Genomic DNA, 15,365 nt, shown 5'->3' on the forward strand with positions numbered 1-15,365 from the left:
GAGGTCACTGAGTTGCTATTAGTACATGGATATTCGAATACCACTGTCAGATTTATTCTGGCAGAGAAAGTACTGTCAATGCAAACAAAAACATTCTGTTATTGCAAGAACTGAACTTTAACACTAAGCAAATTAAATATGATGCCCGTTGACCTATCCAGCAAAACAATTCTCCCGTTCAAGTCCTGTTGCTATCTGCAAACAAAAATAACATATACTTTTGTAATATTGTAATATTTTATAAAATATAAATTGCTTGAATGTGGAAACCTGTCTATCCGGGGTTGGTCTTTATGGACCCGTTAATTCAACAGTGAGATTTTCGGTGTAACGCACATCTCAATTTATCCCATACCTTCAAGTTGTTAAAACGGGAATGTTTCACTTTGGCAGGCGGGGGACATGTCGTGGAATCGAACTTCTCCTTGTGCGGGTTTTCCATCGTGGCGTTTGGAACTTTGGACAAGAAGGCGAGATGGTCTTAGGACTCCACGGCTAATAAGAGAAGCGGGGGCCCTACACAATGAAAAGGCAAAACACACTGGCAAATTAAACAAATAAGGTATAAAATCGCGAGGAATTATTCAGTGAAGTGTGGAGCAAATGGGGACTAACCTGACTTGGAGAAGTTCCCTTTCAAAGGGAGGAAAGATGTACGGTTCCACGGCCAACCCCCCGTTAATAATCAACACAGTGAAATCCCTCTTACATTTAACTCTTGAATCCTTTTTTTTTTTTGCCTTGTCGCAAACTAGTGGAAAACCATGGTACCCTCCCCTCCCGACCTCCCAAATTTTAATTGAGGATAATTTTCAAGATGTGCGCTCTCAAGACTGACGGAGAGTGCGCCTTTTGGTTTCTCGCCAATAAGGACCAAACCTCTTCTTGATATCTTGAGACTTCACTATATCTCTGGGGAATCAAATGAACTCGCTCGGAAATGTGGACCCGTGTTTAGGATTTGCAGAACGTGATCTCCTTTCCACAAATCTGCCTTTCAGTCCAAATCAAACAACCTAACATTGCAACTATTTACATGGATTATTTCACAATGAATTGCAGATGCTGGAATCTGGAGTGAAACACGAAGTGTTGGGGGAACTCAATTGGGTCAGGCAGCATCTGGGGAGGATAGACACTAAATGTTGGAGTAACTCAGCGGGTCAGGCAGCATCTCTGGAGAAACTCTGACCTGCTGAGATACTCCAGCATTTTGTGTCGTTCTTTGGTCTAAACCAGCACCTGTGATTTATTTGTACACATCACCTGTGGAGGGATTGTGGCGGGATCCTTTCTTCAGACTAACGTTTAAAAAAGCCAGATGGATTCAATACCAAGAGGTCTATTGAAGTTGAATGAAACAAATAGATCTAATCACAAAGTGCTGGAGGAACTCAGCGGGTCAGGCAGCATCTGTGGAGGACGTGTCGTGTCTGAATATGGCCACCTCCCCATGTCCTCCAGAGATGCTGCCTGTCCCGCTGAGTTACTCCAGCACTTTGTGATTCTTTCTGCTTGTATTATTCAACTTTCCAGACGGCCCCGCTCACCTTCCAGGCAGCGGAATAGTTGCAATTCGTTAATTCAATAAAAAGAACAGATTTTTTTGTTCTCTCTCTCTCTCTCTCTCTTTGAAAATTCTTATGCAGAGCACGAGGAAAGTTTAAAGCGAGACGCGAGGAAATGCAGGTGTTGCAAAGCACAAAGTGCCGGAGGAACTCGGGCGGGTCAGGCAGCATCTGTGGAGTGAACGGGCCGGGACCCTTCCTCGGGCTAAAAAGTTGAAAGAAGGGCTGATGGTGTTATGTACCGGGAGATAGCGACACGTTTCCCTCGCTGGTATCTGGCCCAGCCGAACTTTGCCCTGAATAAATAAGTCTTCAAAGCGTTTAAATGCCAAACACAAATGACCTAAATCCATTTAGCGCGTTGAATGGAACCAATGGAATAAACAGACAAAGTATAAAACGAAGTTACCAAATAATGTCAACACGGGAAGATAGTTTACGGTGGGAGAGTGTAGAGTGTCGATACATTCAGTTGTAAATCAATGTGAACTTTGCCACTTGTCTAACGCAAGGATACTTAACCGAGGAAGCGACACCAAGTCTTGTCCGTCGGCGGGAGAACTGCATTAAAGTTTTTGTACTTGCCGTCCTTGCAATTTCTTTCTGCACCCGTCAGCTGCCAGTCCGCCAAGTGTCCACTGCGGTTATTCGCAATCCAATTAAAATTGCAAGTGCAACGCGCAGTGGAGGAGTGAGTCTCTTGAACGACTCGCTGCCTTTTGTGAGCCCATCTTCTCCATCTAAATAGCCAGCCTGGCGCGGCGCCTCAAACGCGAAGAGGGTGGTAGAGAGATCGAGTTGTGAGTGTTGGTTAACGGAGCCCATTCAATTCACGCCACTAAAGTTGTGAAAGTTACGATTTCAAAGTCAAGATGACTTTCTCAGATTCACTATTCTGACCACTCCTATCCTGAACAACCCCATTCTCCTTGCCTTCTTCCAGTAACCTTTGATACCCTTTACTAATCAAGACCCCGTCAACCTCCACTTAAAAAAATACCGGATGTCATGGCCTCCTCAGCCTTCTGTGGCAATGAATTCCACACATTCACCACCCTCAGGCAAAGGAAATTCCTCTTCTCCTTTCTAAAAGTACATCCATGAAGAAAGGTCTCGACCCGAAACGTCACCTATTCCTTTCCTCCATAGATGCTGCCTCACCCGCTGAGTTTCTCCAACATTTTTGTCCACCTTCCTTTTATTCTAAGGCTGTGCCCTCTGGTTCTAGACTCTCCCACCAGTGGAAATATCCTCTCCACATCGACTCTGTCCAGGCCTTTTATTATTCTGTATGTTTCATTGAGGTGCCCCCCCCTCATCCTTTCAAACTCCAGCTAGTACAGGCCCAGTGCCGTCAAACACTCATCACATATTAACCCAATCATTCCTGGGATCATTCTCGCAAACATCTTCTGGACCCTCTCCGATGCTAGCACACCCCTCCTTCAGGGCCGGATTTAGATGAAGAGAGGCCCTAAGCTATTTCACTTGTGAGGCCCCCTCCCTCCCAATCCCCCACCCCCATGACTAGAGGACCATGGCTACCCGACAGTGCCAGTGTGACGCTTTTAGATCCTACTGTATGTTGTCATTAAACAGTTGGTTTAAAATTACATATTGGATTCACCGCGGAGCGGGCGATGCCTTACCTGGATCGCCGTTTGAAGCACTGGAGTGTTGGGCCAGTGGCAGGGATGGGGGTTGGGGCCGGAGGAAGGCAGGTGAGTGGACTGAGGTCGAGGCAATGTCTGGTGGGGGGGTGGTGGGTGGTCAGGGTGTAGGGGGGTTATGCGGACTGTAGTGTGGGTGGGGAAGAGCTGGGGTCACATGCTTTGAGGGGAATGGGGAAGACCCAGTGGAACAGCCACTGAGATTACCAGGGTTAGGGGGCCTAACACTAGGACACAGCGCAGTCAAACCCAGGGGAGTGGGAGTCTGCAGCATGGAAACTTCAGGCCCGGTGCTGAGTCCAGGCTGCAGGTAAGGCGACAACTGCGGGCTGCTGGAGGGCGGTGCAGTGGCCAGGGTCAGCGGGCAAAGAGTAGGAGGTCCCGGTGGGCGGATGGTCAGTGAGGCAGCGACGTGTGTAGGCCCCCCGAGATCACGAGGCCCTGAGCTTAAGCTTGTCTACCTTATACGTAAATCCGGCCCTGCCCTCCTTAGATATGGAGACCAAAACTGCACACAATACTCCAAATGTGGCACTATATTCTTGCTTTCATATTCTAGTTCTCTCGAAATGTCCTCCACAGCTGCAGCCTGACCCACTGAATTCCTCCAGCACTTTGCGTTTTGCTCGAGATTCCAACATCTGCAGCTCCTTGTGTCTCTCTAAGTGAGAAATAACCTGTGAGAGAGGCACAAAAATGTAGAAATTGGGTTTTGCCGTATTAGGTTTAGATTGACTATTGTCACATGTACTGAGGCACAGTGAAGAACATGCTCCCCAAACTGATCAGATAATATCATATGTAAATACAGTCAAGTTGAACTCAAATACAATAGGTAGAGTAAAGGGGAAGATACAGTGTGGAGAATATAGTTCTCAGCATCAATTCCATAAACAAAGTCCAATGTCCGCAATGGGGTAGAGGTGAATCAGGACAGTATCCTAGTTCATGGAAGGACCGTTCAGATGTCTGACCATAAAGGGAGGAAGCTGTTCGCGAGTCTGGTGTTGCGCGCTTTCCACCTTCTCCACAATAGTATTTTCTTCAGGCTGCACGAAGTCTCCATTAACTTGGCCTGTGCTTAAATCCCTATTGTATTTACCAACGGTGGTAGAATTGGGTCTGTAGGTTCATCTTGTAGTTTAGTACAGTTTGGTGATATAGTGTGGAAACAGGCCCTTCGGCCCACCCAGTCCGTGCCAACCAACCAATAATCCCCATACACTCGTTCTATCCTACACACTAGGGACAGTGTACAGAAGCCAATTAACCTACAAACCTGCACATCTTTGGAATGTGGGAGGAAACTGGGGGAAACCCATGCGGTCATCGGGAGAACATCCAAACTCTGCACAGACAGCACCAGTAGTCAAGGTTGAATTTGGGTCTCTGGCGCAGTGAGGCAGCAACTCTCCCGGCTGCGCCACCGTGCTGTCCGTAGTGTTGATGGAAGGAATGGGGATGTGGTTATTATCGTGGTCCCTCAGTATCACTGCTGCTCCCTTTGCCCAGCAGACAATTCATTCAAACTTTGCTGCTTCACTGATGAAAATTGCATTGCACTCCCTGCAACATTGGGCGGCACAGTGGTACATCAGTAGAGCTACTGCCTTACAGCGACAGAGACCCGGGTTCCATCCCGACTACAGGTGCCATCTGTACGGAGTTTGCATGTTGTCCCTGTAGCTGCATGGGTGCTCCAATTTCCTCCCACATCTGAGAGATGTGCAGTTTTGTAGGTTAATTGCCGCTAGTGTGTAGGGAGCGGATGAGAAAGTGGGTTAACATTAGAACTTGTGTGAATGGGTGATCGATGGTCAGCATGGACTCAGCAGGCTGAAGGGCCTGCTTCCAAGTTGTATCTCTAAAAATAAACATGTACCACTGGGACCACTGTCCTCTTGAAGACCTCTTCTGGCCACACTAGCCAAAATCACCAGTTTAATCCAAAGATGTACAGGTTTCTAAGTTGATTTGATTCGGTAAATTGTAAATTGTCCCTATTGTGTAGGATAGTGCTAATGTACGGGGTAATCGCTAGTCGGCGCGGACGAGCGCCTGCTTCCACGCTCTATCTTTATAATGTAGAGTCTAAACATCACTCGGACCCAACAAGAATGGGATGAGATTTGGAAGGGATAGAAGTTTGGGAGGGTTGTCTATATGAGCATACTTATCTATATGAGCATAGATTTCCATTGTAAATATATAACTCACTGAAGAAAAGTCCCGACTTTTATGTTTTATTCAAGATTCCAGCATAAGTTCATAAGACAGCAGCATATTCATAACACAGGAGTAGAATTGGGCCATTCGGCCCATCAAGCCTACTCCACCATTCAATCACAGCAAAAGCTCATAAAATAGCTGCATGTTCATAAAACAGGAGTTGAATTAGGTAATTTGGCCCATAACGTTTACTCCGCCATTCTATCATGGCTGATCAATTTTCCCCTCAACTCCATTTTCCTGCCTTCTCCCCGTAAACCTTTGACAGCCTTATGAATCAAGAACGCAATCTCTGCTTTAAAAATACCCAATGTATTGGCTTCCACAATAGTCTGTGGCAATGAATTCCACAGATTCACTACCAGACACATCAATCTTAACTTCATAAGTTCGTAAAATAGGAGTAGAATTAGGGCAATCGGCCCATCAGGTTTACCGCCATTCTATCATGGCTGATCAGCGTCACGGGTTATGGGGAGAGGGCAGGAGTATGGGATTAGGAGGAAGCGATAGATCAGCCATGATTGGAGTAGACTTGATGGGGGCAAACGGCCTAATTCTGCTCCTATCACTTATGGCCTTTGGACCTTAATTTTTCATTCTGGTTTTGCCTCCATTTACTGCGGAGTATTTGGATACGTGGAGTGAGGGAAACATAGGAAGAATATTTGTCTGTCACTCTCAAGCCAAGGAATAATTCATGCAGCTGGCAAACTGCACCAGCATGTGGGCAAAAATGTGTGTTGTTTTCAGATTTGATGGAGCCCTAATGAAACTTGCAGATAATCCCTCATTAATGATTTGGCCAAAGCACACAAAAGCTTTCAAAATCACTTTGTATAATGGGCCCTTTGAATAATCTAAAAACCAAAGCTTGTGAACGGCACAGGGCGAAGCTACGAAAATGTTGCGCAATGTGGAAATGTTTCTTTACTCGCCCAGCCAAAGGAATGGCAAATACAAAAGAGTTCACAGTGTGTTAAATCATATTTTGATAAGTCTCGCTGTGCTTTGCCCAAACGCAGCAGCCATTATTTTTTCAATTATCACAGATCGATCTTCACGGCATTTTATTACATGTGAGCATTCCCAGCTTTTCAAAAGTAAGGCTCTGCATTGCAATGTGGTAATTGTATTCCTAAGAAATCTTGTGTGATGGAAAATTACATTGTCAAAGATAACTAGGTCAATGTTGAAAGGGGGTTAGGGGCTGAAGACTTTTAGGCTTGCAATAAGAAATAGGCTTTAGGTTTTAGTTTAGGCTCATTATTGTTATGTGTACTGAGGGACAGTGAAAAGCTTTGTCAAGCATGCTATTCAATCAAATTAGATAATACTATGCATAAATACAATCATATTAAACCCAAGTACAATAGGTAGGGCAAAGGTGAAGATACCCAGTGCAGATTAGAGTTTGCAACATAGTCGCGCAACGGTTCCAGAGACGCAGTCCAATGTCCACAGCTCCTCTACTTCCTCAGAAGGTTTAGGATGTTTGACACGTCCCCATCAACACTCACCAACTTCCACAGATGCGCCGTAGCAAGCGTTTTATCGGGATGCATCCCAGCAAGGTTTGACTGCGCTGTGTCCTAGTGTTAGGCCCCCTAACCCTGGTAATCTCACTGGCTGTTCCACTGGGTCTTCCCCATTCCCCTCAAAACAGCAAGGAATCACAGAGAATTGTGGACGCAGCCCAGAGCATCACACACACTGAACCTCCCATCCATTGACTCCAAAGCCAGCAGCATAATCAAGGACGAGGCTCACCCCAGTCACTCCCTTTTCTCCTCTCTCCCATCAGGCAAGAAATACAGAAGTGTGAAAATGCACATCTCCAGATTCAGGGTCAGTTTCTTCCCAGCTGCTATCAGGCAAACTGCACAACTAGGGCCGTAGATAGGGCTTTAAACTACATAGTGGGTGGGGGGTGTGGGCGGGGGTCAACAAATTGGAAATGTGGCTGGATGAAGTTAAAGGGAAGGAGAGCGCAGGAGAAGTCTCCAGAGGTAGCAGGACAGAAAATGTAAGAGTCTAAGTTCCGGGAAAATCAGGGCCCATATAAGTAGAGGGATGGTGAATACGGAATTCAAAGTGTTATATTTGAATGCACACAGAATACGGAACAATGTGGATGAGCTTATAGCTCAGTTAGAAATTGGCAGGTACGATATTGTGGGCATTACGGTGACATGGCTGATAAAGGGTTGGAGGTGAGAGCTGAATATCCAAGGTTGTACGTCCTATTGTAAAGACAGACAGGTGGGCAGAGGTAGCTCTGTTGGTAAAGAATGAAATTCAGTCCTTAGCATGGGATGACATAGGATCAGTTGATGTAGAATCCTTGTGGGTAGAGCTAAGAAACTGCAAGGGTAAAAAGGCCCAGATGGGAGTTACATACATCCCTCCAAACAATAGCCAGAATGTATGGAACAAATTAGATACGTTTAAGAAAGAACTGCAGATGCTGGAAAAATCGGAGCTAGACAAAAATGCTGGAGCAACTCAGTGGGTGAGGCAGCACCATCAGTCTGAAGAAGGGTCTCGATCCGAAACGTCACCTATTCCTTCGCTCCATAGATGCTGCCTCACCTGCGGAGTTTCTTCAGCATTTTTGTCTACATCAGGTGATACAATCAGCATGTAAGAAAGGCAATAGAGTGGTCATGGTGGATTTCAATATGTAGGTAGACTGGGGAAATCAGGTTGGTACTGGATCCAACAAAGGGAATTTATAGGGTGCCCACGAGATGGCTTCTTAGAGCAATTGTAGTCAAGACGATTCTAGATTTGGTATCGTGTAACAAACCGGATTTGATTAGGAAGCTTAAGGTAAAGGAGCCCTTAGGATGTAGTGACCATAATATATAATCCAACCTGCAGTTTGAGAGGGAGAAGGTTAAATCAGATGTATTGGCATTACTGTTGAGTAAAACTGACTACAGAGGCACGAGGGGGGAGCTGGCTAATGGTGATTGGAAAGGGACCCTAGCAGGACTCATGATCGAACAGCATTGGCAGGAATTTCTGGGAATAATTCGGAAGACGCAGGATCTTTCCATTCCAAAGAGGAAGAGAGATTCTAGGGGGAGAATGAGGCGACTGTGGCAGACAAGGGACGTCAATGGACAGCATAAAACTTATAGAGAAGCTGTATAATATTGCGAAGATTAGTCGGAGGCTGCAGGATTGGGAAGCTTTGCAAAACCAATGCAACGTAACTAAAAAAGCAATGGGGAAAAAAGATGAAATTTGAAGCTAGCTAATAACATAGAAGAGAAGAGCAAAAGATAGCAAAAGGTACATAGAGAGGCAAGAATGGACATTGGACCACTGGAAAATAATGCTGGTGAAGTGATAATTAGGAATAAAGAAATGGCAGAGGAATTGAATACATTTTTTGCATCAGTCTTCACAGCGGAAGTCACCAGCAACGTACCTGAAATTCAAGTCAGAGGTTGGAGGTTAGTGGAGTGGCCATAACTAAGGAAAACGTGCTTGGGTAGCTGAAAGGTCTGAAGGTGGATAAGTTATCTGAACCAGATAGACTGTGCACCAGGGTTCTGAATGTGGTGGCTTTAGCGACTGCGGAGGCATTAGGGGTGATCTTCCAAGAATCGCTCGAGTCAGGAGTGGTTGCAGATGACTGGAATATTGCAAATGTTACTCACTCCGCTGTTCAAGGAGGGAGTGAAGCAAAAGAGGAGAAACTACAGGCCGGTTATCCTGACGTCAGTGGATGTCACAGGTGAGGGTCCAGAAGAGGTTTACGAGAATGATCCTGGGGGTGACTGGGTGAACATTTGATGAGCGTTTGATGGCGCTGGGCTTGTACTCGCTACAAGGATAACTGGAAACCTCATTGAAAATGACCGAATATTGAAAGGCCTGGATAGTGTCAACGTGGAGAGGATGTTTCCACTGGTGGGAGACCCAGAACTAGAAGACATAGATCAGAATAAAAGGATGTACCCTTAGAAAGGAGACGAGGAGGAATTTCTTTAGTCGGAGAGTGGTGATTCTGAGCAATTCATTGTCACTGACAGCTGTGGAGGCCAAGTCATTGTGTGTTTTTATGGCGGAAATTGACAGATTCATGATTAGTATGGGTGTTAGGGGTTGTGGGGAGAAGGCAGGAGAATGGGGTTGAGAGGGAACGATAGATCAGCCATACTTAAATGGTAGAGTAGACAAGATGGGATGAATGGCCCATTAATCCTATGACTGATATGCTTCTAAATCCCACCACTGACACTTCATCTACGGAGAAATGTATGCTTTATACAAACAGCTAGGTTTTTTTTTAAAGCAAAGAATGAAAATATAGCAATAAAATCGGAAAATGCAATCTGTTTGCATCAAATACAAGTATTAGATGAGGATGTTGCCTGGACTTCTGAGCCTGAGCAATAGGGAGAGGTTGGGCAGGCTAGGACTTTATTCCTTGGACGGCTAGGCTGAGAGGTGATCTTGGAGAGGTGTACAAGATCTTGAGGGGAATAGATAAGGTGAACGCACATAGTTTTTTACCTAGAGCAGGGCATTCAAGATCCAGAGGACATATGTTTAAGGTGAGAGGGGAAAAGATTTACTGGGGAAACTGAGTGGCAGTTTTTCACAGAGAAGGTGGTGGGTATATGGAACGAGCTGCTAGTTGAAGTGGATACTATAACAACATTTAAAAGACATTTAGAAAGGTGCACAGGTTGGAAAGGTTTAAAGGGATACGAGCCAAAAGCCAGCAGGCCGCACATGTGTTGATGGGGAATCTCGGTTGACATGGTCAAGTTGAGCTGAAGGTCCTATTTTTCTGTTCTGTATGACGCAATGATTCTCTACGACTCTATGATTGAAAACTGATTTTCCAATCAAGTTTCTAACAGTGTGCAGGAAGGAACTGCAGATGCTGGTTTCAAACGAAGATAGACACCAAATACTGGAGTAACTCAGCGGGACAGACAGCATCTCTGGAGAGAAGGAATGGGTGATGTTTCGGGATGAGAGCCTCCTTTAGACTTTTACTAAGTATTAATTGAACTCCTTTGGAAACTTGATTGGAAAATCAGCTTTCATAAATGTATCTGCTTTCATATTATTTAATAAATTTATGATGTTATTAATAATAAAATAATTAGTTGTATGATCAAATAATTAATATCTAGATTAATAATTTAATTGAATAAATTAATTAGACAAATCTATTATTTTATTCAAACAATTAAGTAGAAATATAATTATCCCATATCCCAGGCCTGGACCACTGAAAATCCCCTACTCCCAATTATCTGCGCCAGGATGAGGTTTTCCAATACTAGATCATTGGAGATGTCCTCATTCTTTAGGAAACGGGGGTTCCCCTCTTCCATTATAGATGAGGTTCTCACTAGGGTCTCCTCGATATCCCTCAGCTCTGCTATTGCTCCCCCTCCCCCCATTCGAATGGGACAGAGTCCCCCTTGTTCTCATCATCCATCAGCCGGCGCATACAACATATAATCCCCCAACATTTTCACCACCTCCAACGGGATCCCACTACTGGCCACATCTTCCCATCTCCACCCCTTTTGATTTCCGCAGAGACCATTCCCTCCGCAACTCCCTGGTCAACTCGTCCCTTCCCACCCAAACCACCCCCTCCCCAGGTACTTTCCCCTGCAACCGCAGGAAATGCGACACCTGTCCCTTTACCTCCCCCCTCGAGTCCATCCAAGGACCCCGACAGTCTTTTCAGGTGAGGCAGAGGTTCACTTCCACCTCCTCCAACCTCATCTACTGTATCCGCTGTTCCAGGTGTCAACTTCTGTACATCGGCGAGACCAAGCGCAGGCTCGGCGATCATTTCGCTGAACACCTCCGCTAAGTCGCCTTAACCTACCTGATCTCCCGGTTGCTCAGTACTTTGACTTCCCCTCCCTTTCCTCAATCCAACCTTTCTGACCTGGGCCTCCTCCATTGTCAGAGTGAGGCCCAACGCAAATTGGAGGAACAGCACCTCATATTTCGCTTGGGTAGCTCACACCCCAGTGGTATGAACATTGCCTTCTCTAACCTTAACTAGCCCTTGCTTTCCCTCTCTCTCCATCCCCTCCCCCTTCCCAGTTCTCCCACCAGTCTTACTGTCTCCAACTACATTCTATCTCTCTCCCGCCCACTCCCCTGACATCAGTCTGAAGAAGGGTCTCGACCCAAAACGCCACCCGTACCTTCGCTCCAGAGATGCTGCCTGTCCCGCTGAGTTACTCCAGCATTTTGTGTCTGCCTTAGAAATATAATGAATATTGTTTTATTATTTAATTAATCGATTAATCTAATTTATAGACTTTAGAGATCCGGCACGGAAACAGGCCCTTCAACTCACCGAGTCTTCTTCTTCTCCTTCTTCTACTTCTTCTTGCGTATGGTGTGCACAGCCCAAAGTTGTAGGACAACTCGTTCCATTTGATCATATTTAATTGTCCACGCCAGGTTGATTGCATGCGTCGAAACAGGGCGGACCGTGTGAAGGTTGCAATCTCCCACCCCTCACCGAGTCTGTGCCGACTGGATCACGACGTACACTAGCGCTATCCTACTCACTAGGGGAGGATTCACATTTACAGAAGCCAATTACACTTCAAATCTGCACGTGTTTGGAGTGTGGGAGGAAACCGAAGCTCCTGGAGAAAACCCACGCGGTCACGTGGAGAACGTACAGACTTTGTACAAAAGCAGCCATAGTCAGGATTGAATCCAAGTCTCTGGCCCTGTAAGGCAGCAACTCTACCGCTGCGCCACCGTGCCGCCCTATTAAAATAAATGTATTATTGTGACTAAATAATTTAGAACACTCTGATGATTGAATCACGTGAAGAGCCTTTGTTTCACCGATTAGATTCCTTTGAATTGCTTACTTGATTATCATTTTAAATTGCAGTATTATTAACTTTGCCTGAGAACTGATTAACAAGCTTACTGAATAAACTTAATGTCTCACTGAGGCATTGTCTGCTCTTCTAACTAGAGAAACAATAGGATCTCCACGGATGAACAGATTAAAACAATAGCATGTTTTCAGCACAGAGGTTTGCTTTTCCAATAACATTTGGACAAATGCCATCATGACTGACTTATAATTGCCTAAAGGATGAATCACATCCAATGCACTTGAAGCCAAAAAAAGGGATAACATTGGTGTGAATCTGCCAATTTTAGTTTGGTTCGATGCAAAATGCTGGAGTAACTCAGGAGGACAAGCAACATCTCTGGACAGAAGGAATGGGTGACGTTTTAGGTCGGGATCCTTCTTTAGACCGACCCGAAATATCACCCACCCCTTCCCTCCAGAGATGCTGCTTGTCCCGTTGAGTTACTCCAGCATTACGCGTCTATCTTCAATTTAACCAGCATCTGCAGTTCCTTCCAACAAATGTAGTTTGGTTGACAGTCACAGCATTGAAACAGGCCCTTCAGCCCACCGAGGCTATGTTGACCATCGATCACCCGTTAAAATAGTTCTACTTTATCCCACGTTCTCATCCACTTCCTACGCACTAGGGGCAATATACAGATGGCCAATGAACCTACAAACCCGCACACCTTTTGATTGTGGCAGGAATCCGGAGCACCCGGAGGAAATTCTTTGAGGAAGTTAATAGAAGGAAAGATAAAGGAGAGTCAGTGGATGTTGTTTACCTAGATGTTCAGAAAGCCTTTGATAAGGTGCTGCACGTGAGGCTGCTAAGGAAGGTGAGAGCCCATGGTTTCAAAGGGCAAGTACTAGCATGGATAGCAGGTGTGCTAGATGGCAGAAGGCAAAGTGGCAATAAAGGGGGGGGGGGTTTCAGGTTGGCTACCAGTGACTAGCGGAGTTCCGCAGGGGTTGGTGTTGGTGCTGCTCCTCTTCACATTGTATATTAATGATTTGGATGAGGGGGTCGAAGGCTATGTGGACAAATTTACAGATGATACAAAGATGGAGGGAGGAATAGGTAGTGTAGAGAAAGCAGGGACTCTGCAGAAGCACTTGGACAGGTTGGGAAAGTGGACAATGAAGTGGCTGATGGAATATAGTGGAGCTAAGTGTGGAGTCATGCATATTGGTAGAAGGAACAAAGGCGTAGACTATTTCCCAAATGGGGAGAGGATTCAGAAATCAGAGATTCAAAGGGACATGGAAATGCTGGTACAGGATTCCTAATAGATTAATCTGCAAGTTGAATGGGTGGTAAGGAAGGCAAATGCAATGTTAGCATTCATTTCGAGAATATTACAATATAAAAACAGAGATGTAATGCTGAGATTTTATAAGGCACTGGACAGACCATATTTGTAGTATTCTGCGCAATTTTAGCTCCCATAACTGAGGAAAGGTATGCTGGCGCTGCAGAGGGTCCAGGAGAGGTTTATGAGAATGACCTTAGGGATGACTGTGGTTAACGTATGATGAGCGTTTGACTGGGCCACTACTCGTTGAGGGGGGACGTCATTGAAATTTACTGACCAGTGAAAGGCCTGGATAGAGTAGATGTGGAGAGGATGTTTACACTAGTGGGAGTATGGGACCAGAGGCCGCAGCCTCAGAATAAAAGGACGGGCCTTTAGAAAAGAGATGATGAGGAATTTTTTTAGTCAGAGTGTTGTTAATCTGTAGAATTTATTGCCACAGACGGCTGTGGAGGCCAAGTCAATGGGTATTATTAGAAGTCACAAGCCTCTGACTATTGAGTAAGCCAGTTCTGAATCCAAACGACAAAGTCACCATGGATCCCCATGCATCTTAATCCTCTGGATCAGTCGACCAGGAAGGACTTTATCAAATCAATCAAATCAGTCTGAAGAAGGGTTTCGGCCCGGAACGTCACCTATTTCCTTCGCTCCATAGGTGCTGCTGCACCCGCTGAGTTTCTCCAGCATTTTTGTGTACCTAGGACTTTATCAAATGCTTTACCAAGATCCATGTCGAAAATATCCATCACCCCACCCTCATCGATCATCTTCATAACCTCTTCAGAAAACTCAATCAAGTCAGTAAGACATAGACAAAGCCATGTTAACTTGTCACAGAGATGTAAAGAAAAGTCATCAATCATTGTTCCCATTGCAGTGCAGATGGCAATTAAATACGCTTAACTTTTGTTGTAATAGTATGCAGTTTTTTTTGGTTTGGTACCAAAAAGCGGTACTTTGCTGCTTCAGGAGATGGGAAGTGTTTGTTTAATGTTCATGTTACATTTTAAATGGTACCGTAATAGTATGCAGTTAACACTTATAATAATGAACCATAGTGGGGGGCCATGATAATAGCAATAGATAATCATTGTATAAGTGGTAGAAACAAATGGCTGCAAATACACAAAAGGACACAAAATGTTGGAGTAACTCAGCAGGTCAGGCAGTATCTCTACAGAACATGGATAGGTGATGTTTCAGGTCGAGACCCTTCTCCAGACTCTGGGCCTGGAACTGTGCCTGTGATCCAGGTGAGTTGACGGCCCTGGGCTGCTGTGGGCCCGGGGAGAGGTGAGGATCGGCGGCGTCGATGGTTGTGGCCCGCGGGCGGCCAGAGTTCAGTTGAGGGTCGACGGTGGCCGGGACAGGCACGGGCTGGAAGTGACCAAGGAAGCTGTGTGGGTGGCGGCAGTGGGGCCGGCCTGGAGGTGACCGGGGAGGCGGTGTGGGCCGGGGGTGGCATTGGCAGCCCGGCCTGGCGGTGAAGGTCGGTAGGTTCGTCCGCTATAACCAAAATCCGTTATAAAGAAGTCCGAAATAACGAGGGTTTACTGCATTATGAAGAAGGAACACTTACAAGCAGCAAAGGATAAATCCACTCGTGAGAATCACACTGGAAGTATTTAGCACTGCTTGAGTGTTATAATTGAACAAAAAAGTGATGCAATTAGTTTTTAGCCTAACAAGTTTC

General features: G+C 45.5%; 1 protein-coding gene across 1 annotated transcript in view; it reads right to left on the bottom strand.

Annotated features, from left to right (window-relative positions):
* The window catches only part of LOC129707683 (solute carrier organic anion transporter family member 1C1-like), a 44,773-nt gene extending 44,015 nt beyond the window's left edge, over positions 1-758 (bottom strand). The window contains exons 1-2 of the mRNA XM_055652874.1: positions 616-758; positions 356-516 (exon numbers count right to left, since the gene is read on the bottom strand). Coding sequence (XP_055508849.1) covers positions 356-442 — 87 coding nt within the window. The 5' untranslated portion in view covers positions 443-516; positions 616-758. The remainder of the gene's footprint in view (positions 1-355; positions 517-615) is intronic.
* Positions 759-15,365: the final 14,607 nt, after the last annotated feature.

The sequence above is a fragment of the Leucoraja erinacea genome, chromosome 22 (genome assembly GCF_028641065.1).
Source record: "Leucoraja erinacea ecotype New England chromosome 22, Leri_hhj_1, whole genome shotgun sequence".
In the NCBI taxonomy this organism is placed as follows: Eukaryota; Metazoa; Chordata; class Chondrichthyes; order Rajiformes; family Rajidae; genus Leucoraja; species Leucoraja erinaceus.